Source organism: Aedes aegypti, chromosome 2 (assembly GCF_002204515.2).
Source record: "Aedes aegypti strain LVP_AGWG chromosome 2, AaegL5.0 Primary Assembly, whole genome shotgun sequence".
Classification (NCBI taxonomy): domain Eukaryota; kingdom Metazoa; phylum Arthropoda; class Insecta; order Diptera; family Culicidae; genus Aedes; species Aedes aegypti.
Window position 1 is genome coordinate 426,610,365 of NC_035108.1, and position 26,631 is coordinate 426,636,995.

A 26,631-nucleotide genomic window follows, 5' to 3' on the forward strand; every position below is an offset into this window, starting at 1 on the left:
ATCGCAAAGCGAGGTTTTTTCACTAGTGTTGTACAAAATACAACAGCGCGACGACTGAAGTGTTAAAATTGCCGTTCGCAGGATTAAATATATTGAACTAGATATTTGAAAAGTAAGAGTTTTATTTATTCAAAATGGAAATACTAGATGCAATTGTAGGAAATTGTTTTGTGTTCCGACAATTATAATTTAGAGTTTCTAACGAATAAGTAATCAAAAAACTAAATATTCGATTATTGTGAAAAAAAGATGGACATTTTCAGCCCAACGTAGGACGGGAGGAAACATGACCAAAAAGAATGGCATGTCAACCTAAAGGATAGCATTTGGTAAGCCCAAGTCCTTAAGGGCCGATTTCTTCACCTTCGCTTAAGCCGGAAGCCACGCTTATACCCATATGGTTAAACTAGGTTTAATGACTAAGGGCCGATTTCTTCACCTCCGCTTACGCCGTAAACCACGTTTACCCATACGATTAAACCAGGTTTAAGGCCTAAGCGGTGGTGAAGAAACCGCTTATAAGCGGTGGTAAAGAAATCGACAATAAGCCCATTAAATTTTGATCCCAAGGTACAGTCAACTAAACTTTTTCTTAGGACAGACAGAAGGTTGACAGTAGCCTTATTTTGATATCAGTTTTCCCATCATGTGATAGCGTCCTTAGGTGTTAAGAGTGTCTCTCTTTTGTAAATAATTCAACCCCAACTACCGGTTGGCCCCAGACCACCCAAAAAAAAAAAACCAAGCCAAAACCCCTTCAAAATTATTAAATATATTCCGTGCGAAGATCCATCACCACCGATTTCACAAGCAAGCCATGCCAAGATGGGAACGATGGGAGCAGTTCAAACGTCAGATCTTCACCCGAAGGCGCTACCCGAAGCCAACAATGTCCGAGCCGGTAGTTAAATCGGCCGCTACGATTAAGAACCTGACACCGTCAGCCGTCAAGACAAGCCCGTTGGCGGTCAGTGGCGTCCGGCCTGCGGTTAAAAAGTTTTCCCACAACAGTGAGTACAAGCAAATACTGAACCGGTTAAAGGTGGACTTTGAGAAAAAGTACAACAACGTGAAGGCCTCGTCCGGCAATGGACTGCAAGATTATGATGTCCTTAAAACGCTCGGCACGGGAGCATTTGGTGTTGTGGTAAGTTTCTGGAACAATATACACACCCTAACAGCTATAGGATACTTCCTCCTGTTCACTTGAATATCACTTACAGATTCCCCGTACCGTATCATTCTGAATTTTCTCGTTAAATAAGTATTTTGTTAACCATTTCTTTCCCACAACTCTGAACGACTATTTCTTTACGACAAAAGCATTTTTATAAAAAGTGCTTGAACAAACAATGTTGCAAATAGACTAAATTTTTCAATCTCACTTTAAAAATAGTTGAATGATTACCAATAGTAAATTGATAGTTTATCAATGGTTCAACTATTGAAAAAGTTAGTTGACTTTTGGATTAAACTAATATAAGTATGTAATCATATTTTAGTTTCTATTCATAGTGCATAGGATTTATATGTATGTGCATAGTATTTATCTGATTCGGTTTTTCTCAAGTCCGTCGAAAGTCAATGGAGCTACCATGGGAAAGAGAGAGTAGTCATCGCAGTTGTTTTATTACAGGCAACTCTCCATAACTCGATATTGAAAATACCATCGAGTTATACTCAGTGCTGGGACTGGTAATAGTAGTAGGCTTGAATTTCGTGAAACTCACGTGGTCTTCCCAGTATGTACAGTAGTTCAAAAACATGAATCTCATCAAGTAGCTTATGTTGGGTGCATGAATTTTCTAAATCGTTAGTGTCATTGGAGGCTCTAAATGCGGGAAATGCAGCGGGAAATAGCAAATTTATCTACAGTAATTTTTTGTTGCCTTAGCAATAGGTGTTTTGCTATTTTCAAGGCTGTTTGCCTACAGCAGCGATGGGCGTGAGTTTCACTGGCTTCGCTGACTGTGATTCGCTTTGCTTGGCTACTGTAGAATTAATTTCAGAATTTTTCTCAACCCTGGTTATACCTCCTTAAAGAACACAATACCAGTGCAACTGTAATTCAAGGGACCATCGAGTTAACTATGAAAACCAACTTGATTCTCTAAAAAACGGTAACACCGACTAGAGTGACATAGCGATGTTGTTAACAATGTTGATAAAATCAGATTCAACATAAACTTGACAATAGAATGTAGAATACGATGGGATTGCCGTTGTACCGTGATGACGTTCTCAATGTGGTTAACCCACTCTTTCCCACGACTTTCATCGACTAAAAGCGTTTTTTAAGAAGTACTTGAACAAATAATATTGCAAATACAGTTAAACCTCCATGAGTCGATGTTCCATTACTCGATATCGACTCATGGAACCATACTAAAAATGAAATTTCATGGCTACTATGATGGCCCCCTCAAACAGCTCTCCATAGCATTGCTGATCCATGACTCGATATTTCCATGAGTCGATGGTCCCTTCAATATTGACTCATGGAGGGTTGACTGTAGTCTAGATTTTCAATACCGGTTTAAAAAATGTTGGTTGTTTTCAATAGTAAATTAAATGTTTATCGAAACAGTTATTTAATTTTTGGATTAATAATAACTAATAATAACTAATTACTGAGGCATCCGATTTGAAAACGGTCTTCGGCAAAGTTGTAGCTGATGAATGTATCTCACAGTATCAATGTAGCTCTAATCCCCAAAAGCACATCGGCAAACACTATGACCGATTGAATGATTTGCTTGGTTTTGCCATAGTAATACCCATATAAACTTTGAAGGGCTTGTGCAGTCTTAATTTTCATCCAAATGAGCTCAAATTTTGGGAGGACACTCAGAATTTGATCTAGAATCGAATGAGCGGTGTGGAGCAAAAACGATTTTTTGAACCACTCTAATAATCATATTCTAGTAATTATTGCTAAGTAATCATCTACAGTCGACTCTCCATAACTCGATATTCAAGGGTCCATCGACTTATAGAATTATCGAGTTATAGAACATACCGAGACAATAAAATCCAAAAATGAAAATATTAAATTTCTGTGTTTCCAATACTTTTATGGTCACTTTTGTAAGAAATCTATATTATTTTGTTGATAGCATTTTGAAAAATTATATTTGAAAACTTTTTTCCAAATGGTTGAAAAATCACATATTTTTACCGAAAATCAAAATTTATATTTTCATGTTTTTTACTCTTACTTAACTGGTTAAAGACTTTATTTACTTTCAAACAAGAATTAGTCCAAGCTTCACCGTATAAGAAGGATTTCAAAATGGATATCGAGTTATGGAGGGAAATTTTCCTCTCACGTGACATCGACTAATGGAGATATCGAGTTATAGAAATATCGACTTATGGAGAGCACGATGTATGGGAATTTGAAGGGACCGAAAAATCCATCGAGTTATAGAGTATATCGAGTTATAGAACATCGAGTTGTGGAGAGTCGACTGTAATTCGATTTGTCTCAAGTTCGTCAAAAACCATCAGTGGAGCTACCATGGGAAAGATAACTTGATATCGAGATACGAAATATCGATAACTTTAGAAGTAACAATAAAGGTTTACCGTGGAAAACAACTGACAATTTATATTTTGGAAAACCAATTTATCAATGCAATACAGAGTCAGAATTAGGGCGAATGTGAAGACTAATACATTCTCAGTAAAATCGGTTTGAAGTTTGCGGGTTTAATTTTAATTCTATATTATGTTTCCGATCGATTTAATTGCATTTTTGTAGGATCCATTACAATATTATTTTTGTAGCAAAACATTTAACTTGTTTAAATATTATGTATAACATGTTAAAATAAATAAAAATCCATCATGCGCCATTCAACAAAATTTAGAGCTGTTGCGCCCCTCGGTTTTCGGCTTCTTCAGTTTGACAACAGCGATTGCGCCTTTTGACCTCGTCCTTTTGGTTTGACTATCATCAGCTTCGCCGTTCTGCTACGCTCTCTCGCACGAACCTTTATCACTAACGCCCTTCTGCACACTCAGTTTGAAATGCGCCCAGCTGCCACACTCAAGCTCAAATGCGCCCGGTTACCGCAGAGGGGGAAGATGGGCGAAATTGACATCAGAGTTCGAATCGAAAGAGAATATCAAATGCGCCTTTATGTTTTTCTTACTTATTTCGTGAAAAACGTTATTTTTAGGGAACAGATGTGCATTATATGATTGCAATTTATCAAACAAACTGTTAGGTGAATAAAACTCAGTTTGTTTACATTTGTCAGTTAGGCCGTTAATCTGGTACTGTATTGAATGAATTAGCACTTCGATTTTTTCAAGTCAACTACAGTCAACTCTCCCTTACTCGATATTGAAGGGGCCATCGAGTTAGGGAGGTATCGAGTTACAGAACACAAAACAAGTGCAACTGCGATCCAAGGGACCATCGAGGTAGCCATGGAAACTAACTTTTACTACGGTTCTCTAACTCGATATCGAGATACAGAATATTGAGTAAGGGAGAGATAACTGTAATAAATTAAATCGATATGAAAAAAAAATATTGAAATACAGTGGGATTCCGTTTTTGGCACCCTCCGTTTTTGGCACTGCATCTGACGTATACAGATTAGCTATTTTTAGTCATTTATTTGTTTTCAATCAATTTTGTGGCAGTTGAATAAAAGCTGAGATGAATGCTTATAAAGCGATTTTGAAGTTGTAGAATAAAGTCAATATACAACGATACGCTTTATAACTTCTCCAAATGTGTGTGAACAACGCCTGAACAAAAGCTTCACTTGGAAATAATTAAAATGTTAAACATGATGCTCAATTAAACTGCAATAATGTAGTTTGTTAAACTAGCGTTGTTAAATCATCAATCCTTATTAAGCTAAGTGAAACCTGAATAAACATCATTACAATATATGATTACAGTCACTAAATGATAAGAAGCTTAATAATTTCGCCAGATTTGCTTGAACAATGTGTGCGTAGCAGCTGCAAAGTAATATAATAAAGCAACTATTCAGTATGTAGTTGTGAAAAATTGCTTAATAAATGATTATAAAATAGGCAAATGTTTCTTGGGTACCAATTGTTCCTTGGGAAGCCTACTGCCAAAGCCTACTCATGGTCGCGCCTCTTCACACTATAGTGTATAATGTAAAAAATATTTCATTTTTGTTTTTCAGAAACTGATCCGCAGAAAGAACACTGAGGAATATTTCGCGCTCAAAATTTTATCCAAAGAGAAGATAGTCCGCCACAAGCAACTGCAGCACACGGCCAACGAGAAACGGATACTGCAAAGCGTGGAGTTTCCCTTCCTGGTGAACATGGAATGCTGTTTCAAGGACAATTCCTACATCTATCTGGTGATGCCGTTCGTGTGTGGGGGCGAGATGTTTGCCCTACTGCGGAAGTCCAAACGCTTCGGGGAGGAACAAGCCAAGTTCTATGGGGCACAGGTGGCCCTAGCGATAGAGTACCTGCACCATATGAACCTGATCTACCGGGACTTGAAGCCGGAGAATATTCTAATCGACATGAAGGGCTACGTGAAGATAACGGATTTTGGCTTTTGCAAGGTAACGCATTTTAAATTTCAGGGCTGGTAGCAAGTCTGTTTTTAGAGACTTGGTCACTATTTTAACACATGCCTCAATAACCGCCGTGAATCGCGTCAGTCCCATCTGTGAAAAGTAGGCATTGAGAAAATGGGGTGTGAAGTTTCCAAACTCGTTTTTTTTTTTCATACGAATATTCCAAAAATAACAAAAGACGATTGAAACATGTTCAAATCTTAATGAAATTTTCACAATTTGCTTTTCACTTCGATATCTTTCTGAGAAAAATACAAAAAATGATCAGAACACGGTTCATCTTTGTGTTACACGGTGCGGAAATATGTAGTAAGACTGATATGCGATTACTTTTCATTATGGGACAATTTGACTTGGTGTTTTTTCCTACTTATTTCGAACAAAACTTATTATCTCATTAAGGCAACTGAAAGAGTGTTGGAAGATATGTTGAAAACTGAACTCAACTCAATTTTGACGTAAATGCAGATGGGACTGACTTGCGATTTACGGCAGATAAGGTCTCAGAAAAAAATCTGAAGGATCTGTGGAATAGTTGCGTAACAGTCTCTGAAGAACTCTGCAACTTTGCAGCAGAAATCACTGCAAGCAGAATAAGAAAAAAGTCACTTTTGAGAGCATGTTGGTTAAAATAAAGACTTTTTGCAATTTCTCATAGTAATAGGCTGTTTTTCATCACGCCAACCTGTCATGAAACGGCCTACTTTCCTGCTTTGAAGTATGCAGTGCGGGAAAAGTCATTACCTAACTGAAACCAGTGCTGTAATGATTCATTACGCAACGCTTTTCTTATTACTGTTTTGAGTTGAGTTGCGTGATGAATCACAACACAACAATTTTTTAAAAATTGTAAAATAATGGTGAATGCATTCTGATATAATTTCTGATACCCTCAAGTGGTCTTCTATGAAATCGCAAAAAATGTTGTACGTAACTCGTTGCAGAACTCGATTTTTACAGCACTCGTCGTAATTATCCTATTATCCTATTCTATTTACGACTCGTGCTGTAAAAATCACCATTCTGCAACTTGTTCCGTAAACTACTATTAGAAACCTTTCTATTGAAAATGGAGACTTTTTAGTAACTTGTATTGATACATATAGTGATCAAGTCTGTGAAAAGAGACCAGTTACCAGCCCTCTAAATGTTGATTTTTCAGTTAATCCGCGATCGAACTTGGACCCTTTGCGGTACGCCCGAGTATCTGGCCCCGGAGATCATACAGTCCAGAGGTTATGGCAAGAGCGTAGACTGGTGGTCATTTGGCATTCTTCTGTACGAAATGGCAGCAGGATACACGCCATTTTATACGAATTCCAGCGACCACATGGTGCTATTTGAGAAAATATGCAAAGGGAAGTTTCGCTTTCCTGCGGGTTTTGGCGGTGATCTGAAACATCTGATCCAGAATATACTGCACGCGGATCTAACGAGACGGTTTGGAAACTTGAAGAACGGCGCCAACGATATTAAACAGCATATCTGGTTTCGCGGGACGAACTGGATCGGATTGATGAATATGGAAGTTAGTGCGCCTTTTATTCCCAAAATAAGCGGTCCCGGAGACGCTTCTCAGTTTGATATCTACGACGAGCAAGATCTAAAAATAGCCTCTAAATGTATGTTTATTAAGGAATTTGCAGATTTTTAATTAATGTTTTACACTTACAACGAATAAAGATCAAGCCTTCTTCAATTCCAGGTTGTTTAATTCATAACGTAACAAAGGTACAGAACATAAAATGTAAATGTCGTTTTAACATAATTCAGATTAGACGGTTTATATCGGTGTTACAGAGGGCCCCTTCCTAGAACTGCGGCATTTTCAGACTTATGGACCGCCCGAACCGGGAAGTGATTTTTTTCATCACATTATCCGGGGCATTACTTACGTCCTTTAGTTTGGATTTGTTGTGCTTCTTCTTGAGTGGTCGTTTTATAGTACTTTTAGCTTTAGGACGCCGACGACTTGAGCCTGGAACCGACTGTTGTTCATCGATGACCAGTCGGTGCTCGTCTTCAGTGCTGACCCCGCCATCCGTTTCCTCGGTGCTCAAAAGCTTTTGAACCACGGCCACACCGACCGCCACTTTACCGACTGGGTTCAGCAGATCTTCCAACGAGACCATTTCGTCGTCGGACGCCGGATTCGGTGTGTTTGGAGGGGCAACCATTTGAGAGCAGTAGAAATCTCCAGAGGGCGGTAGAGGAGACTGTTCACGAATCACCACTTCCGGATGTTTGGATTCGATGTGATTGTGCTAAAATTAAGGGAAATTCACATTAGGGTGTCCCAGAACAAACTTGTATCTTGTCACCTTACTTCACAAAAGATCCTCTCTTTAAAAGATTAAGAGAAATCGATCATTCGACTTAAGCCCTTATTCTAGGATATGCTTATTTATAGCTATTTTTAGAACATATGGCCTCTACAAAAATTGATTCCACAAAAAAATATACGAAAAAATGATGAAATTGCGTTGTTTCCAAAATCGAACCGTGCCAAAATTGAACGGTCTTCTCATGTTGCATTTTTCCAACAATTATTGTGCTAACTTTTTATTGTGAAATGTTGAAAATTACACAATCATTCTACAACCTAGATTTTATTAAGGACTTAGTTTTGATGTGACTCATCTATAGTAACTGTCGAGTAAGCATGCATATTTCAGATGCCACCCATCGATTCTCATGGACTGATGCACGAGTTCACTATCTGACGTTTGAGCGGTGCCGGTTATTTCTGTGACCATGACCATTAGACAGAGCCGTGTCGAACAAATGTTTCGGTCGACAGTGATTCCAGTCGAGTCATTTTGATTGACTCGACTTATAAAATAGGACCCTAAATTGTACAAATTGCTAATAATACAGTCAACTCTACAGACTCGATATTGGAGGGGCCATCGAATTAGGGAGGTATCGAGTTAGCCATGAAAACCAACTATCTCTAATTCGATATAGATAAAATGGAACATTGAGTTAGGGAGAGCTGACTGTAATTGCTAAAATCGAATAGATTTCGAGAAACTGTTCGATTTCGGCACGGTGTTAAAATGAATGTTGCCTAATTCGAACGAAATAGAAACTGCCAAAATCGAACGGGCATAGTATTTTATTATTATTCTATTATCATTATAGGTCATTCGTAAAGTATTAGTTTATTAGTTATGGAGAGTCACCTGTATCTATTTTTTATTTTCAGAACTTTTTGAAACTTATAAAAAATGTATTGGAGCATTCTTTGTTAAATATTCAGTTTAAAACACGTACAATTCTCGCAAAACTTGTGATCGCGCCCTCAAAGCCATTGATAATCGTTACACGTTATTCAAGAGTGCTACGTTGAAGAGAAGATCCTGTATAGTATTATCTGATAGTTTTTATCCTGGTCCATTCACTTGCTTAGAAGCAACAGGCCTGGTAGCGAGTCACTTTTTTCGACCTGTAGGCGAATTCCGGCGCGTATTTTCTTCGAAGAAAAGAAAATTTTCTTGCTGGTGCGTAATGGAAGAAAATTTCTTCTCTTCGAAGAAATTGTTCGCCGGAATTCACCTACTGGTCACTAAAAAGTCAATAAAATCACCTAGAAAAAATGGTCGCTAAAGGTATTATTTTCGTGATCTGATGAGAAATCAACAAGAATATAATTCGAACGACTATTGCTATTTCAAATACGCGCTTTGGAATAGAAAATAGTCGTTGCTTGAACAAACATGGGCACATGAGCTAATTTTTCTGAAATAAGTTTAAAATAAGTGTTATTTATTAATCTATGGTGATTCGATTGTTTTAGATACTTCGAGTACTAAGTAATATCTAGATGATTGCTTAAATGTTCTACAAAAATGCTATAAATAAGCATATCTTTAATTCTAGTGAGTATAATGGCTTTAAGAACATTATTTTTTTTCTGGACATCCTAGTATCCATTTAGATAGACTGTAAGTTCCTACTTACCACAGCATCTTTGGATTCAAACAACTTGAAGCAAACCTCACAGAATGGCCTGAGGTGCATCTTCATGTGGGTGACCATGCTGAGACGGGTGTGTCCCACGTAGCGACATTCTCGGCAAGTGAATTTCGGACCTCGTTTCTCGCAAAGATTCATCTTGTTTTGTATGATGTTCTGCAAATAAAAGGGATGGCAATTTGATCGAAGTATTCGGAAGACTGTTTCAAAAATCGTTACTCACGTAAACGGGACTTCTGGAAGTGGCCATGGATCGCTCGATCTCCTCCAGTTCGTCCAATCCGGTGGCCTCATTGATTGGAGTGATGTCTCCTGCCTGCAGGGGTGAGTATTCCGATGGTTCCGTTCCGTACACAAAGTTGAACCGGGTCAAACCATCGACCAGTGGCGTTGGCGATTCCCGGCCCACGATTGTCGTCGGGGTCAGAGGATGACGGTTCCAGATCAGGAATGCTTTCGGTTCTTCGTTGTCCTTGAACGACATGGTTTCTGTTCTTTTCTGTGCTTTGCTCGGAGTTGTTGTCGAGAAGGCTGACTGAAAACAAAGCTTGCTGCGTTTGTTTTGCAATACCTTTCTGTGGCAATGAATGATAGTCAATCTGAATATCTTCTGAATTTGAGATCTGAATAAAAACCTACCTGTATAAAGGAACGATACACAAGCTGCTAGACGTAAATGGACTATCCAACCACCAACAACAATAAAGCGGTGCACTATTGTTTGCCAGTTGTTTATTATTTGAAAAGAAAACAAATTTTTTCCACCGCTGTTTATTTACGAAGCTTTAGACGCGACGCAAGAAGACAAAGCAACCCGATTCAAAAATAAGAAAACAGAAAAAAAAGGTTTTCGGCTTCACGCACACACAAGCACTAGTAGGCACTGATCAATGAGAATATATATCAAGGTGTGGAAGAAGAAGCAATGGCTATGTATTAGTTAACAGAAAAAAACGTAAACAAAAATAACTACGTCACTAATTTGCACGGCTTCTTATGGGAGCTCACTCGCTTGTAGTTGTGAAACATTTTGCCACGTACACGGATATCACGCACACTAAATGTCTTTTCCACACCTCGGTATATATTCTCATTGGGCACTGATCGCACCAGATTTAAGAATATTGCACTGCTAAAAAAAAAATGAAAAATGAGCGCTAGCTAAAGGACTCCAAAGGGCTAATTCATTTATTTCATAGAGCATGCTGTTCCGCTCAAGAAAAGTAAAAATTTTTGCGGCAGAAATGGTCAAAAAGGAGCCCAGATAGCCGTAGCGGTCAACAGGCAGCTATTCAGCAAGACCAAGCTGAGGGTCGTGGGTTCGAATCCCGCTGGTCGAGGATCTTTTCGGGTTGGAAATTTTCTCGACTTTCCAGGGCATAGAGTATCTTCGTACCTGCCACACGATGTACACATGCAAAAATGGTTATTGGCATAGTAAGCTCTCAGTTAATAATTGTGGAAGTGATCATAAGAACACTAAGCTGCGATGCAGGCTCTGTCCCAGTGGGGACGTAATGCCAGAAAGAAGAAGAAGAAGATGGTCAAGAAATTTTCTACAGTGAACTCCATTTGAAATGACATTTCTTTTCAACTGCGTACTACGATTAAAGAAAAATGCTTTTCTTGACCATTTCTTGCAAGAAATTTTCCACGCATCGAGACAGGCGATTACTTTTCTATTGAAGTGCAGCTTAACGCTGAAAATTACCATTTTTGATAGCCACCTACCCCTTCGTAACACTTTTCGTATGAATATTCTTCAAATTTTGTATGAGTTGTAACATTGTGAGGACAACAAACCCACCCACCCCCTTCAGCGTTATGAAATTTATAAACCCAAAGAAAAGGCTTAGATTTGAAGAATTGGAACCATTCACAAAGGGCTCATTCATTAGCTCTTCATAACTCGATATTGAAGGGACCATCGAGTTAGACATGAAAAATAAATTTTACTATGGGGCCATTCACAAATTTCATAACGCTGAAGGGGGTGGGTGGGTGTCTTCGTGATGTTACAGCTCATACCAAATTTGTAGAGTATTCATACAAAATGCGTTACGAAGGGGTGGGTGGGTGTTAAAAAAGGTCATTTTCGGCGTTATGAAATTTGTGAATAAGCCCTATGGTTCTCTAACTCGATATCGAGTAAGGGAGAGTTAACTGTATTTCATAACGCTAAAACTGACCATTTTGGGCACACCCACCCCATCTAGCGTTATGGAATTTGTGAATGGGACTCTGCACAAAAATCTGTCTCTCTCTTTCCCTCCTTCATGAGATTGGTAAACAACAAGGCCAGTAAACGTCAAAATCTCATGCAAAATCAAAACAGTGCAGAGCCCCATGGGTCCGAATTTTATAACGCTCCAGGGATGGGTGGGTGTACGAACGTTGTTACGGTTCATACAAAAATAGTAGACTATCAATATCAATACAAAAAGCGTCTCGAGAGGGTGGGTGAGGGTCCAGAATGTCGTTTTAGTCTTTAGAAACTGTGTCGGTGTTCAACACATAAACAAACCAACGTCAAGTAAATTGTAGTTCGGTCGAACCTGAATCGGGTTGGGGTTGAAACTGTGATTCACTCGGGCAAATTGACTATCGATAAATATAGGAACCCCTTATGAAAATTTGCTACAAGAAATCGGGTTGAAATTCGTAAACTTGCCTTATGAAACCAAAATTTGAAAACAAAAATTGTTTACGCGGCAACTTGGAATCGAACCAAGAACCTTGCGATCGATAGGCCCGTACGTATACCACACGCCTATCGACGCCTTGATGTGTAGTGATGCTAGAACGATACATAAAGCGCTCGCATTACAATAATCGTTCGGGCTAATTCACAAATTTCATAACGCTGAAAGGGGTGGGTGGGTGTTCTCATGTTGTTACGGCTCATACAAAATTTGTAAAATATTCATACAAAAAGCGTATGAATTTCGATAGTCCAGTTCGCTGCGTGTATGAATTTCGATAGTCCAGTTTACTGCGTGTTCAGAACGGGTTGCGCCAGTTCCAACCAAGGTTCAAAAACGAATTCGACATTAATGTTTTGAAATATATGAACAGGCCCATACCGGATAAAAACGTATACCATTCAGGAAATTAAATAACAGGGCTTTACTCACTGAGATATAGAGCAGGATCTTTTGTTCAACGTAGCATTATTAAATAAATTTTCTGATTTTTCCGATTTTTCTCCGTGCCAGAAGTCGAGCTCCCCGAAATCCCACTCCCCGTGTTGATGCGTGTCGCGTAACAAGCTGTCAAAAGTCCAGGCGTGACAGTACATTTTTTTTCTCCTTTTTCGCACGTATCCAAAACATAGCGGCTGTCTAATTAGAAAAGGGCGACGGACGGACGGCAGACCATCAGGACATTGTCCGGAGAGAAAAGGGAAAAAATCGAGCCCCTTGGAAGTTATTAGCCTTATCGGAAAAAACGGGAGTGAAAATATGGATCGAGTGCAGTGAATGACCCGATAAACATTAGTCTATTCGCCGGGAGGTCCGTATGTGCACTGAATACATCGATTGAGGAAGGATTTTGCTGTGGTCAGTGGATTGCCAAACGCCAAAATGAATCTTCACGAGCCGGTCGATATGTTCAATAAGGTAAGGGGTCCTTTTACGTACCTACATTACTGCAATCGTGAATATTTAAACGAAATCGCAGACAATATGCGACCGTTGCTTGGGCAAAAAGTCATTTATTTATATTTTTTCGTTCTCGGTAGACCATGGGGGATCTCACTCCCGAGGAAAGGATGAGGTGAGTATTTTTCATGAAATTTTTAATGTTACTTCAGTGCGAACATTATCTCAATCTGTGCCTTGCCGATTAGGCTGCTGATGTGTAAGATTTTTATATCATCGATTGTTATCTGAGAGGTGTCCGACATTATGATCAACAAGCTCAATTTAGCTCGAGTTTTTTTCTTAAGCGAAGTATGCACTTCAACAGAAAAGTAATCGCCTATCTCGATGCGAGGGAAATTTCTTGCAAGAAATGCTCAAGAAAAGCATTTTGCTTTGATCACAGTACGCAGTTGAAAAGAAATGTCAATTCAAATGGAGCTCACTGTACGAAATTTCTTGACCATTTCTTGGGCAGAAATTTTTACTTTTTTTTAGCGGAACAGCATACTTAGCTTTAATCGTTAAATCAGGAGGCTCCAGCGCTCTTAGGGATAACAAAGTCGATTTGTTTACTAAATCATTTTGCTTCTTATGGAACTAGAGTATTGAATAATTGTTCATGTATTAATACATATGAACCTTTTTCGATTTTCCATACAAAATTATCAACTTAGGTAGGCAAGATCTCAGCAATCTATGGAATGGTACACAAATTATGTCACGCTAAATCTGGACTTTTTCAACACCAGACATCCAGACGATTGAATTCGAACTACAGTCGACTCTCCACATCTCGATGTTCTACATCTCGATATATCTCCCTATGTCGATGATTTTTCCGGTCCCCTCATTCTGCATACATTTCACTCTCCATATCTCGATATCCTCCTTATCTCGATGTGATTTTCAACCCAGATTTTTTCTCCATATGTCGATATGCCCATTTTTAAAGGTTCTTCCTCTTGGCATTAACGTCACCACTGGGACAGAGCCGGCTACTCAGCGTAGTGAGTTAAGAGCACTTCCATAGTTATTAACTGAGAGCTTTCTTTGCCAAAGTTGCCATTTTCGCATGCGTATATCGTGTGGCACGTACGATGATACTCTATGCCCACACGGTCAACCAGTCAGTGATTTTCGATAGCGATCGATATAGATTCGATTTGAATCGTTAGCGACCGCCATCGTTGGTCAAAGATCTATAAAGAATTATGAAGACTGGTTGGTCGGGCAGGGAAGTCAATGAAATTTCCATTACGAAAAGATCCTGGACCGACCGGGAATCTAACCCAGACACCTACAGCATACCTTTGTTTTGTAGCCGCGGACTAAGGCTCAGGAAGGCCCAAAGGTTACTAGACTAGATTCTAGAGATTCCAAACAATTTGCAAAGACGAAATGACATATGTTTCTTTTTAATTTTCCTGGTAAAGCCTGATTTGCTGCTCAACAGGAATCGCTAAAGAAATTTATCGCCAATTCCTTGCAGAAATTTTCTACAGCGACTCCCGTTTGAACTGACATCTCTTTTCAACTGCGTACTGCGATCAGAAAAAAGCGCTTCCTTGATCGATTCCTTGCAGGAATTTTACATGCATTAAGATAGGCCAAGAAATTACTTGTCAGCAGCGAATCAGGCTTAACGGAGTGATTTTCAATCTAGTATTCATTTAATAACAAATTCTATGTCTCGATCTCTCCGTATCTCGATGGTCCCTTAGATATTGAAATGTGGAGAGTCGACTGTAAAAGGAAGACAATCCGTCAAGAATTTTTGAAATCGCAGCAATTTGAACTTTTTTTCTGTTTGCTGGGCAAATACGAGTCAAAAAGAAGGAGCCTATAGGCGGATTTCACGCCGACACGCGATTGGCAGCAACCCTTCAGAATTCAATGAAACTTTCTGGATGTCGAAAGTATATGAAACTAAGATACTTTGCATATTATGTTTTTTTTTTCAAAATCGATCTAGACTAACATTTGGAAAGGGTCAAAGTTTTTTTTTACTTTTTTTTATAAACCCGTATAACTCGAAAACGGTAAGACCTACAAAAAAGTGTTGTATGGGGGACTGTCTTGGAATTTCCTGTAGTTTTAGAAAAAAAAATATTGAAAAAATAAACAAACATTTTCTACACTGAAAAAAAAAAATATGTATTCAAAACTTTAAAATCGATTTAAAAAAAAACTGCCATTTCAGATTACACTATTGGCGCCTATAAATTCACAAAAATCATAGATGCCAAGTTACACTTCTTCTTCTTTCTTTCTGGCGTTACGTCCCAACTGGGACAAAGCCTGCTTCTCAGATTAGTGTTCTTATGAGCACTTCCACAGTTATTAACTGAGTGCTTTCTTTGCCGATTGACCATTTTTGCATGTGTATATCGTGTGGCAGGGTACGAAGATACTCTATGCCCTGGGAATCGAGAAAATTTTCTTTACGAAAAGATCCTCGACCAGCGGGATTCGAACCCACGACCCTCAGCATGGTCATGCTGAATAGCTGCGCGTTTACCGCTACGGCTATCTGGGCCCACTAGTTACACTATTGGCGCTTAAAAGTTCACAAAACTCATCATTTGATCATCCTTAAGCAAAAAGTTTCGTAATTAAATTTACTCAAAGTCGTCCATACATTGCAAATTGGGCATATTAGGGAAAAAAGTTTTTCTAACATCGAATTTTTTAAGTCCAAAATTATTATTTTTTATTTCGCTCCAAATAGTCGTTCTTACCAAAACATCGCATAACAGTTTTTCACTAATTTCTGCTTGACAGACAATTCCTAAACTGTAAAGCATTTATTTCACATTTTCGTGGTATGTGCACACACATACATTGTGAATTCCTGTGCTATCGAGAAGCCTACAATGTTTAAGCCTCAACATAGTAAACAAAGTAAAACCAATTTCTACATTTTGGCATCTTTCTTCAAAAATCATGTACGCCTCCTTAAGAGACATCATCAATAGACGCTTTTGAACTTGTTCTTTACTACCATTTCGGTACTCAGAAACGAAGTTATTGGCTCCTGGCATAGGCTCACTAATATCATCACTATCAAAGAAATCAATAACAACCTGTTTATCAGTTTCACGAATTCCATGTCCACTTCGAGCTCTTGATGTGTGAAAGAACTTCGTTGTTTAAATTCTTGGTGAACTCATGTTAAATCCCTTTCCTAAAAAAGTGGTTTACATTTTTCCTCTAGTAAATCCTCGAGCAATTCTAGGAGCAACTTCTGATTCCACGGTCTCTGGATAAATTCTTGAAGGAATCAATATGAACATGCCAGGAAGAATAACTGGACAAAAACTCCGGTCAAATCTATGAAAAATCGCTATAAAAATTACTAAAGGTGATAACGTTGGATTGCTCAAGGATTTCTGAATTCTGGAGAAAACCTTCTAAGTATCCTTTGAAAAAATGTTGAGAGAATTTCTGATAGATCTCTGCAGTGGACTTGTCGCGTTATAGTCTCTGAAGGTTGGAGCCCGTAGCATTTTGCATTAAGATTCACTGCAAGCAGAATAGGAAACAAGCGACTTTAGAGAACATTTTGGTTAAAATAGAGACATGATTTGCATTGAAACAGTGGCCATATCTTTTAAGTGAAACCTGCTAACAATCCTGCAACTAGTAGATTAAGAATTCCATTTTTGTACAAAATTCCTAATCAATTGATTCTGAGTGCTTCATGAAGCCCAAGCAGGACAGTTCGGTTTTGCGTCGTCCGATAGATTTAGCTCACGGTTTCGCGCGTGTTTTCGTCGCCGGAGATTTTTTTTTTCCTGTTTTGGAGCGTCTTGCTGGGTAGTGCTTCGTGAAGCCCAAGCAGGACAGTTCGGTTTTGCGTCGTCCGATAGATATGGCTCACGGTTTCGCGCGTGTTTTCGTCGCTGGAGATTTTTTTCCTGTTTCGGAGCGTCTTGCTGGGTAGTGCTTCGTGAAGCCTAAGCAGGACAGTTTTTACATTCAGAAATGGAATAGTGAAAAGTGAAAAATGAAAAAGTGATTTGTTTGATTTGTGTCCTCAGTACTGTTGGTTCTTGGCTGCCCTAAGTTCACCGAACCATCCGGAGGTGACAGGCAGCACATAAATTTAGAGAATCAATCCGGTGAGTTTGTTCCAGTATGATACTTTTTCTTTTGTGAGCCTTCCGGATCGTTTTTGTCCGCGTCGTGGAACTTCTGATCGTTTCTTGAACGGAAAATGTTATTTTCGGAGTTTGATAATTATGTTCAGATTGCGCATTCTGTCCGGGCGGGTTTTACGCAACTAACAATCGGTTGTGGATGCTTTTTAACCGTTCGATGACCCTGGAGGGATCGATTCTGCTTTTCGTATAATTTTGAGCAGAAAAACCGACTGTGGTATCCTAGGGTGTTTAGTTCGAACGCGCTTCCTTTCGTTTTTCGATTATCTAAAAATACAGTACCACCCAGTACAGTTTTTCAATGGGCACAGTACAGTTTTTCAATAGACGTGATTTTTTTTTTTTTTTTACGCGTATCGTTATTTTATACAATCCGATGACCCTGGAGGGATCGGTTTTGCTTTTTACTGGTTATTGAGCAAAAATACTATTTATACTATTGTTTCTTAATTTAAGCTATTGTTTTCTTTTTTGAATGCCGGCATTCAAAAGATTAATTTGAAAACGCTTAAACAACAAATGTTTATGGTCTATTGCCAGCTTTCTAGGCGAATCCTGACAATATACCTTCCCCAACCTCCAACTCCGTAGCACTTATGAGGGTGTCGCTGAGTCGGTGGCCTCTCATTAAGTAAGTGCTACATCAACATTTCCTTCCCCTATCCCAAGTTAAAGATGGGCGTGGCCGGGAATAGCGATATTCATGCTTTTAGTATTCTTGTTTATGATTTGAACAAGGTATACTCCCCTGCCTTGTTCTTGAAAGTAGTCAGGATGAGATTATTAAAAAGAAACATGAATGTTGCTAGTATCCAATCTACGAAATATACCGTAACTACGCTAACGCTAACGCTAAAATTCCTTATCAATTGATTCTAATCTTGTTACACTAATATTTTTTAGCATTTTTTATCTATCCTATCTCATACATGGATGTAAGTGATTTAAAGCTGTTCATATTCTTTTCAGGGTCGAACACCTGATGCTCCACGAGAAGCATAAAGGACATGAATCCATGCATGCAGAGATGGTTGTCATCTTGCTGGTGACGCTCATCATAGCCCAGATCGTACTAGTCGAATGGAAGAAACGGCATTACAAATCATACTCGGTAATATGAGCGAATTTCTAATTGGCTGGAACACTACTAGATCGTTAAAAACTTTACATATTTTAGCTGATGACTTTACTGGCACTATGGCTGATACCTTTTGTACTGAGCTGCCGCAACCAGTATTGGCGATTTATCTTCTTCTGGCTGATATTCAGCTGCATCACGGCGTTAGTTATGCGAAAAGCGATGAGAAAACCTGTGGCTGGTACCACTCCGCGATTGGTGTACAAGTGGTTCTATTTCATCTACAAACTCAGCTATGGTTTGGGCATTATCGGCTATATCATAATGATGTTCACTTTCTTCGGGTTGAACTTTGTCTTTAATCATGCACCGAATGTGTGGATGGACATAGGACTGCTGTTCGTATTCTATGGGTTGTATTACGGAGTACTCGGGCGTGATGTGTCCGAGATTTGTACCGATAAGATGGCTGCACACATAGGGGTAAGATCATAAAAAGTGAATGATACACCTTTTGGCATGAAGACGTTTGGCCTTATAATGTTTCTTTATTAAATTTTGGCGGAATAACTCGAAATAAGCAGAGTAGATTTGGCTTTCAAAATCTTATCAGAATAATATATTTTTTTATAACATCAATAACAGCTTTTGATATTCGTTTTCTTTGTACCTGAATTCAAATTTCAATTTGTTTATTGTTCATCATTGTATTTTTATCTAAATAGACTAATTCAAATAGTATTAGCTAAGTACCAACAATTATTTGAACAGTAGTTACCTATCTTTAAGTCGAAAAATAGCCAATTTCAGGAAAGGAAAATTCGGCCAAAGTCCATTTGATCAAACGTAGGGAGCCGGATCCTATTTTTGGCACTTTCGATTCACTTCGAAAGCTACATAGCTCATATTTGGCCACAATATGCGTCGTACTGAAGCTCTCCTTATTGCAAAGTTTCAGATAATTCGGACGAGAAAAAACCCAATGCGAAAGTGAATCATGAAAGTGCCAAAGTGGTTCTGCACCCATTCCCATGTGCCATTCCCAAAAAGAAGATACCGTTTTTTCAAATCTTATAACATTTTCATTTTATAGTACTATACACCGAAAGGCATTCCAACGCGCCATCTGGAGCGTAATGTATGCGCTGTGTGCGGCAACCAACTGTTGACTGAAGTTAACGAAACGGGCGTTATTGAAGATACCTACAAGTTATCTTGCGACCACGTATTCCACGAGTTTTGTATAAGGGGATGGTGCATTATCGGGAAGAAACAAACTTGCCCGTACTGCAAGGAGAAGGTCGACCTCAAGAAGATGTTCTGCAATCCGTAAGTTTGCCTTGTCAGTACCAATATGAAACACATCTATTAATCATTTCGATTTCCAGATGGGAACGACCCCACGTGCTGTACGGTCAACTGCTCGATTGGATCCGATGGCTGGTGGCGTGGCAGCCGCTCATTTTGTTCATCGTCCAAGGTATCAACTGGGCACTAGGATTAGAATAGCAACTTGCCGCAGTGCTTCTGTTACGCCATCACTCGCAACCAGCAGAGCAGCAAGTGGTTCCATTTTCGTCTGTATCTTCGTCGCCATCAGCGTCAGTATCTTTTCTTGTAGGAAGCATCGACACCAAAACGCGCGTTCAACGTAAAATAGTGTTTTAGAAAGCTAGTTCATTGTTTATCAACGGTTTGCAAGAATACATTTCCTAATTTTGATTGCTAAATCGACTATTTTGGTTGCACGACGCATTTATACAAACGAATTGTATTGAACCAGGCCTTGGTTTAAATTGTTTGCTAATAGCCGAGAAGAAGTGACATTTGCGTAAGTGTGAATATTTCCATTATTTGTGAGAACAAATACACCACTGCACAGCAAATATGTTTTTTAACAGTTCCTGGACTAGTGTTTAATACATTTTGAGAAAATAATCAGAACGTTTTATTGATATACCGTAAGGACGCCATTCACCGCTCATTTAACAGCATTTCAACCATTAAATTCTGTCAGAAATCGTTTTTTCGAGATTTTTCGCAACTTTTTGCGCTAGACGAAAGTAAAAACATTTGTTTTTGTAGGAAATAAGTTGAAACGTGAACAACGTATACTGCCCATAAGGTACCGTGGGGCAAGTGGGTAATGGAATTCGCATAGTTGAGATTCTTCAAATTCTAGAGACTTTAAATTGAAACAAATGAGGTGGTATATATTTTTTAGCTTGACTCCCACCAAATATAAGCAGTATGCTGAAATTGATTTTTATGAAAAATTGAAGAAAAAAATACAGAAAAAGTTTTTGATAAATTTCTCCTTACTTTTCACTTGCCCCAAAAGTGGGGCAAGTGAAAAGTTTACCGTTTTGAACAATAAATTCAAAAACAAACAGTTATATTCACGATTTCTATTAGCTTTAACATTTGTTAAGGCTTCCCAATGAACAATAACATAAGTAACATGTAAACAAAGAAAATTTTATTCTTTTCACTTGAATTTTCTTCTGTTCAGTTATGTTAGTTGAAATGATTCGACAACATTATAACTGCAACATTTCCAATGTTAGTTCTTACATTATAGGACAGCAGTTGCATTTCTACTTTGTAGAATTTCCACCGCTCGTTATTTGTTTTTGAGAAAGTCGGTTATGACGTCGGATAACTCTTCGGGAAAAATCAAACGGAATCCTTCAATAACGTATTTAGAATCTTTTTTATGTGGATAGACCTATACCCCATTTTTATGTTTTGAACTAGCTTTACATAGACATTCCACGAAATTTCCGTGTGTTCTCCAATATTGCAACTTTTCAGTCAAAGTCTCCTTTTAATTGGCTGCCCGAAGTAGACATATTAATATTGTAATGTTTGGCAACATATTTTAGAGAAGTTCTATGATTTCTAATAGCTTTTAACGCTTGAGTATAGTGTTTCTTGAATTATCAGCACGTTATGTTTTTCTATGATAATTGCGAACCATGTTTACTTATGGCTACTTAAAGAGAAAACACAAATTCAATCTCTAATGATAAACTTTTCACTTGCCCCACCTGATAAGAAAATTGACGGTGTTTAAATTTAGTTATTTTTAGGTCTACGTCGAATCAATTCTAAAACTTTTTTTTATTGCAGTTTGAAACTGTCACAGAGGACAACTAAGAAGTGGTACAGGAAATTATTTTCCGCAACTTTTTTCCACTGAAAATATTAAAATAAGATTGTACGCCGCCAACTTGTTACGGAGTAACAGTTGAAATGTTAACAATTTTTCGCTCTATTATGCAATAATGGCTGAAAAATCTCAGAAATTTCTTACCTATCGTAATGTTCTCAATTGCCTCGAAGGTTTACGCATGAGTTTAAAACGTTAATTCACATATTCAGTAAAATATATCAATTGTTTTCACTTACCCCATTTACCCACTTGCCCCGCGGTACCTTAACTGCATATTTGTAACATTTGACAAAAGTAGGCATTGAGTAAATGGAACACCAAGTGTGCATTTTATGGCAGTATGGGAGGAAACTAAAATTTCTAAAAATTACCAGGAACTCAAAAGTGCTTATTTGAGGCTGATTCGTTGTACAACTCATATCGCATGCTAGGTGAATTGACAGAAAATAATTCTGATAGAAATTTCATTGCTATCACATTACGAGGCCTATTTGTAATCTCAATGTGACTGTTATGCGGTTATAATTACCAATGTGACAAAACAACTTGGTATTTTTTTCGAATATTCTAGAACAATCTCACAGTTTTCAGTAAGTTGATCAAAAGTATTTACCATTTGATGACTCTCCATGATATTAACTCCATTTTGTCAAAAATGTCGAATGTGACTGTTTTGCAGTTATGGGCAGTATAATGGTACCGAATAAAATGTATGCCAATAATACATGTGTAGGGCGCCATTCACCGCTCATTCTAAGTATGAGGCTCTATATACACAACTAGTTGGAATTAATTTACTTTCATTAGCTGGTTGTTATCTTTGTACTATAGTACAATAACATGTTAAAGCGTGGCAGCTTGAAGCATTTTTCGATCTGCCATAATAAAATCATTGCTCAACTCATGTTTACCGTCTTAAACAGCCTAAAATGATTTTTTTTATAAATAGTGTATAATATTAAATCATATCAATTTCATTCTGATACAACCCATTCTGGTTTTCTTATACATGCTAATGACTTTTATTGCGAAAATTTGTTTAGATTTTTCAAAATAATTCAATGAGCGGTGAATGGAGCATGAGCGGTGAATGGCGTCCTTACGGTATTTACCGTGATATCGGAAGGTATTGGCATGACTCAAGAACATTTCATGAGAAATATCGTTTTTCATACAAATGTTTAGTAAGCATTTTATATTTGTCAGAATGCGATATACTTTAACCTTGTATCATTTTGTGTTGACCTTCTCTACAACTTTGTTTTGGTAGCGAATTATTATTCGAATTCAATTATCTTGGACAATATCACAAAACCATTGGGTTGAAACTTAAAAGCAACGACAGAAGCGCGAAAGTAAGCAGCTGTGACAAATAACGTTTGAACATGGTTCACCAGCGAAACTGATTCCGCTGATACGTACAACGCAGGATGCTTCGAATAGCAGACGAGGTGTATGTGAACCTAGTTTGTGACGTTAGACTGATTGCAGCATGGAGATACACTTTTGAATTTACTGTTGAGTGCAATCAAGAGTGTGATTTGCAGAAAAAGCGTGCGCAGGTACACAATTATCAGCACGCAATCTGTTTCTTATTTTGCGGATTATATCATCCTAATTGAAATCGATAGCAGGGAAGATCTTTGTGCATTTTAGTTCCAATTCAATTCCACTAGAACGATATATACGTTTACAAGTTAGTAGAGATAGTGACATCTAATTCGTTGACTATACATGGGCGAGATTAGATTTTATTGTACATTGATAAACTGAAGTATTGCGTTTTTATTATCATTTGTGATCAACACTTAGAATGGGAATTATGATATTTTTGTCAGTACCGGTAAGTGGCATCTATCCAGGAGTCCCCTAAAGAGCTATCAAGATAGTCATCGACTACACAGATGCAGAGATCAACGGCGAAATTGAAACGATTAGTTCGATGAAGAATGCCAGAGATCGACAGACGTGAAGAATGGCAACAGAAGCCGTATGTTAGTGACAGGTACACGACTAAACAGAGAGCTATACAGGGCAGCATGAGTTGAAGAATACGAATCCACCTCTGAAAAAATCAGCTCGAAGGAATTGTGGTAGCACAAGATAGCATGAACCAGAGCGATGTGCAGAGATTTTTTGCAACAGCGGGCGATAAATACACAGTGCCCACCATGTGCAATTATCGAGAGAGGAAGTACGAGATCCTGGTAGAGCTTCTCAAGGATCAAAGTAAGCAGCTTTACTAATCGATTCTCCGAGTGCTTCTGATGGTGTAGGAGAACGGCGAAACATCTATCGATTGGTTGAAAGACCTCAAACGCTAAATCTACAAGAAAGAACAAAGACTGAAGTGCGCCAATTGTAGAGAGATTACTCTGCTAAATTCGACGTACAAGATACTTTCGCGCATCCTGTTTTACGGACTGAAATCACTCTAGCATTCCTTCAACGTCGTATACCAGGATGGTTTCTTTGAGGGTTGCTTGACATCGGTTCAGATGTGTGAATCATCTTAAAAAAATCCGAGTGTATACCCTACAGATTCATCATCTGTTTATTGATTTCGATGCAGCGTATAATTCAGTTTAGAGAAATGCGCTGTGATAGAAAATGTCTTAACATGGTTTCTCGGCGTAACTAATTAGGCTGATACGTTCAATGCTGGATGGCTCGAAATAAAGTGTTCGAATTGTAGACGAGACCTTGTTTGTAACGGATTAAATTAAAACAGACGTACAGACTTCTTCAGTGTCGAACCCTCGACACGTGTTTTTTAAAGTATTTTTTTCTTTTTGCAAAGTGAATTATTTTTATCATGGGCGGATCCTATTATGCGTCGTACTTAAGCGCTTCTTATCCCAAAGTTTCAGATAATTCGTCCGAGGAAAACCCCCCATGCCAAAGTGATTCATTGAAGTGCCCAAGTAGCTCTGCACCCTATACTCAAATAATCATCCAATGAGTGAAAGTGAAGGGATTGAATTAAGGAAATGCTCTTTCAAATGTACTGCTCATCATAGTACTTGAGATGATTGTGATTAAGACATCTGAAGTGCAGAGGAACGCACTACCACTAGAGTAAAGTAAACATTTTTTTCAAAATTCCAAGGTCAGTTCAAATGCTACTCAAGTAGTAACGGACTCCAAATATCATAGAAATCGATAAAGAATTGAGAAATTTATAGCAATTTGTTGTTTTTAGACGTAAAAATTGTAATTTTAGGTCGAACTTCCATTACATGGAACAAAAAAAACATAAAACATTATGAGTTAATTTATGTAAGGGCTTAGCTAAGCCTATCACACGCTATGTCTAAACCAGCAGATTATGCAAATTGAATGTATCACGGATTGTTTTCCGCTAGAGCTCAGTAATTGGGTTATATTTTCATAATCAGAGGGTTTTAAAATATTCCATCTGTGATATTTTGATTTTTTTCACTTTTTAGCTATTTTTCCATACACATTAGGGTGCGGCTTATTTTTCAAAAGTTCTCAAAACCAAAAATTCGTGTGCTCTACTGAATTCAAATCACATTAAAAGAGAAACCTCAAAATCTGAGCCAAAAATATTAACATTTAGGGGTGGCGCAAGCGTCTTGAAGATGAATTTCCAAGTTATAAAAAATAACCTTCAGTAAAGTAAACATAACTTTGTTAGTTTTCAAGCGATTTCAAAACTTTTAGCATCAATACCTTCAAAATTAAATTTACAAAAACTTTGTAGAACATAAAATTTGTCTAAAATCAAAACAAGTTTAAGTTAAAAGTAATTTATTCCAAATTTTTCCTAATTTTACTAAAAAAATCAACTTTGTTTGACCATAACTTCATGATCACTCAACCGATTCCAAATCTTTTTACTTGTTTTTGAAGCTATTTCAATTGTTTTAAAACCTTTTATACAACACATTTTACTGAAAAAATGTCTTGACCAAGTTATTCAGCAAAAACTGCATAAAAACATGATTTTTTAACGAAAAATGACAGTTTTTTCAAACTTTTGCCAGTAAAATATTATCTCTAAAGCTGAAACTGGTTTTTCTCATTTGTTAAACTTTTGAGAGGGACTTTGCAACATTTTTTAAATAATTTCGAAACAAAAATATGATTGCATATGTTGAAAAATATATGTACTATTCAACTCGTAGTAAAGACAAGATGCTTTATATATTTAAGTTTTATAGAAAAAAATGCAATTTCCGGCAAAAGAACTTAAATAATCAAAAGAAATTTGATTTTTGCATTAAAAAATCATGTTTTTGAATAGTTTTTGGTGAAAAACTTAGTCATAACCATTTTTTAGAAAAATGTGTTGTATGAACAGTTTGAAAACAACTAAATTTGCTTCAAAAATATGTAAAAAGATTCGGAATCGATTGAGTATTCAAGAAGTTATGGTCCAACTAAGTTGAAATTTTTAGTAAAATGAGGAAAAAATTGGAATAAATTACTTTTAACTTAAACTTGTTTTGATTTTAGACAAATTTGAGGTTCTACAAAGTTCACATAAATTTAATTTTGACGATAATGATGCTAAAAGTTTTGAAATTGGTTTGAAAATGACAAAGTTATGTTTACTTCACTGAAGGTCATTTTTTATAACTTGAAAATTCACCTTTAAGACGCCTGCGCCACCTCTAAATGTTAATATTTTTGGCTCAGATTTTGAGGTTTCTCTTTTAATGTGATTTGAATTCAGTAGAGCACACGAATTTTTGGTTTTGTGAACTTTTGAAAAATAAGCCGCACCCTAATACCACAGACAAACAGACGTAACACTTAGAACAAATCGCGATCAAAATCATAGTCACGAGGACATGTACGCCCAATGCTAAAATCGGTGTGTTTGGCCGACGAGCCAACAGATGGCGTTAGTGTGTAAACGTCAAACGCGAACAAAAACGATGCGAGCGCTGCGGGTGGCGGATTGGCCACCTACCATATTTTTGAATCAACCGTTAAAAAGGTGGTCGATGGACAATGATGACGTCTGTTTGTCTGTGCT

General features: G+C 37.7%; 3 protein-coding genes across 4 annotated transcripts; 2 read left to right on the forward strand and 1 right to left on the reverse strand.

The window, feature by feature from the left end:
* Positions 1-579: 579 nt before the first annotated feature.
* On the forward strand, positions 580-7,287 carry LOC5573184 (cAMP-dependent protein kinase catalytic subunit beta). The gene is made up of 3 exons (XM_001660751.2): positions 580-1,147; positions 5,178-5,573; positions 6,751-7,287. The coding sequence occupies exons 1-3, from the start codon at positions 818-820 to the stop codon at positions 7,240-7,242; spliced, it is 1,218 nt and encodes a 405-aa protein (XP_001660801.2). The 5' UTR covers positions 580-817; the 3' UTR covers positions 7,243-7,287.
* Positions 7,267-10,384, reverse strand: LOC5573185. Of its 2 annotated transcripts, none has more exons than XM_001660752.2 (4): positions 10,206-10,384; positions 9,790-10,137; positions 9,552-9,722; positions 7,267-7,852 (listed from the first exon to the last, which is right to left on the reverse strand). In XM_001660752.2, exons 2-4 carry the CDS (start codon positions 10,048-10,050, stop codon positions 7,400-7,402), a joined length of 885 nt encoding a protein of 294 aa, XP_001660802.1. In that variant the 5' UTR covers positions 10,051-10,137; positions 10,206-10,384; the 3' UTR covers positions 7,267-7,399. The 2 variants fall into 2 exon arrangements, with proteins under 2 accessions (XP_001660802.1, XP_021703284.1); XM_021847592.1 differs by having other exon boundaries at positions 9,790-10,141; positions 10,206-10,383.
* Positions 10,385-12,881: 2,497 nt separating this feature from the next.
* LOC5573186 (RING finger protein 121) lies at positions 12,882-20,378 on the forward strand. The gene is made up of 6 exons (XM_001660753.2): positions 12,882-13,186; positions 13,309-13,343; positions 18,340-18,481; positions 18,548-18,931; positions 19,542-19,777; positions 19,837-20,378. Exons 1-6 carry the CDS (start codon positions 13,151-13,153, stop codon positions 19,955-19,957), a joined length of 954 nt encoding a protein of 317 aa, XP_001660803.2. The 5' UTR covers positions 12,882-13,150; the 3' UTR covers positions 19,958-20,378.
* The last annotated feature ends 6,253 nt before the right edge of the window (positions 20,379-26,631 follow it).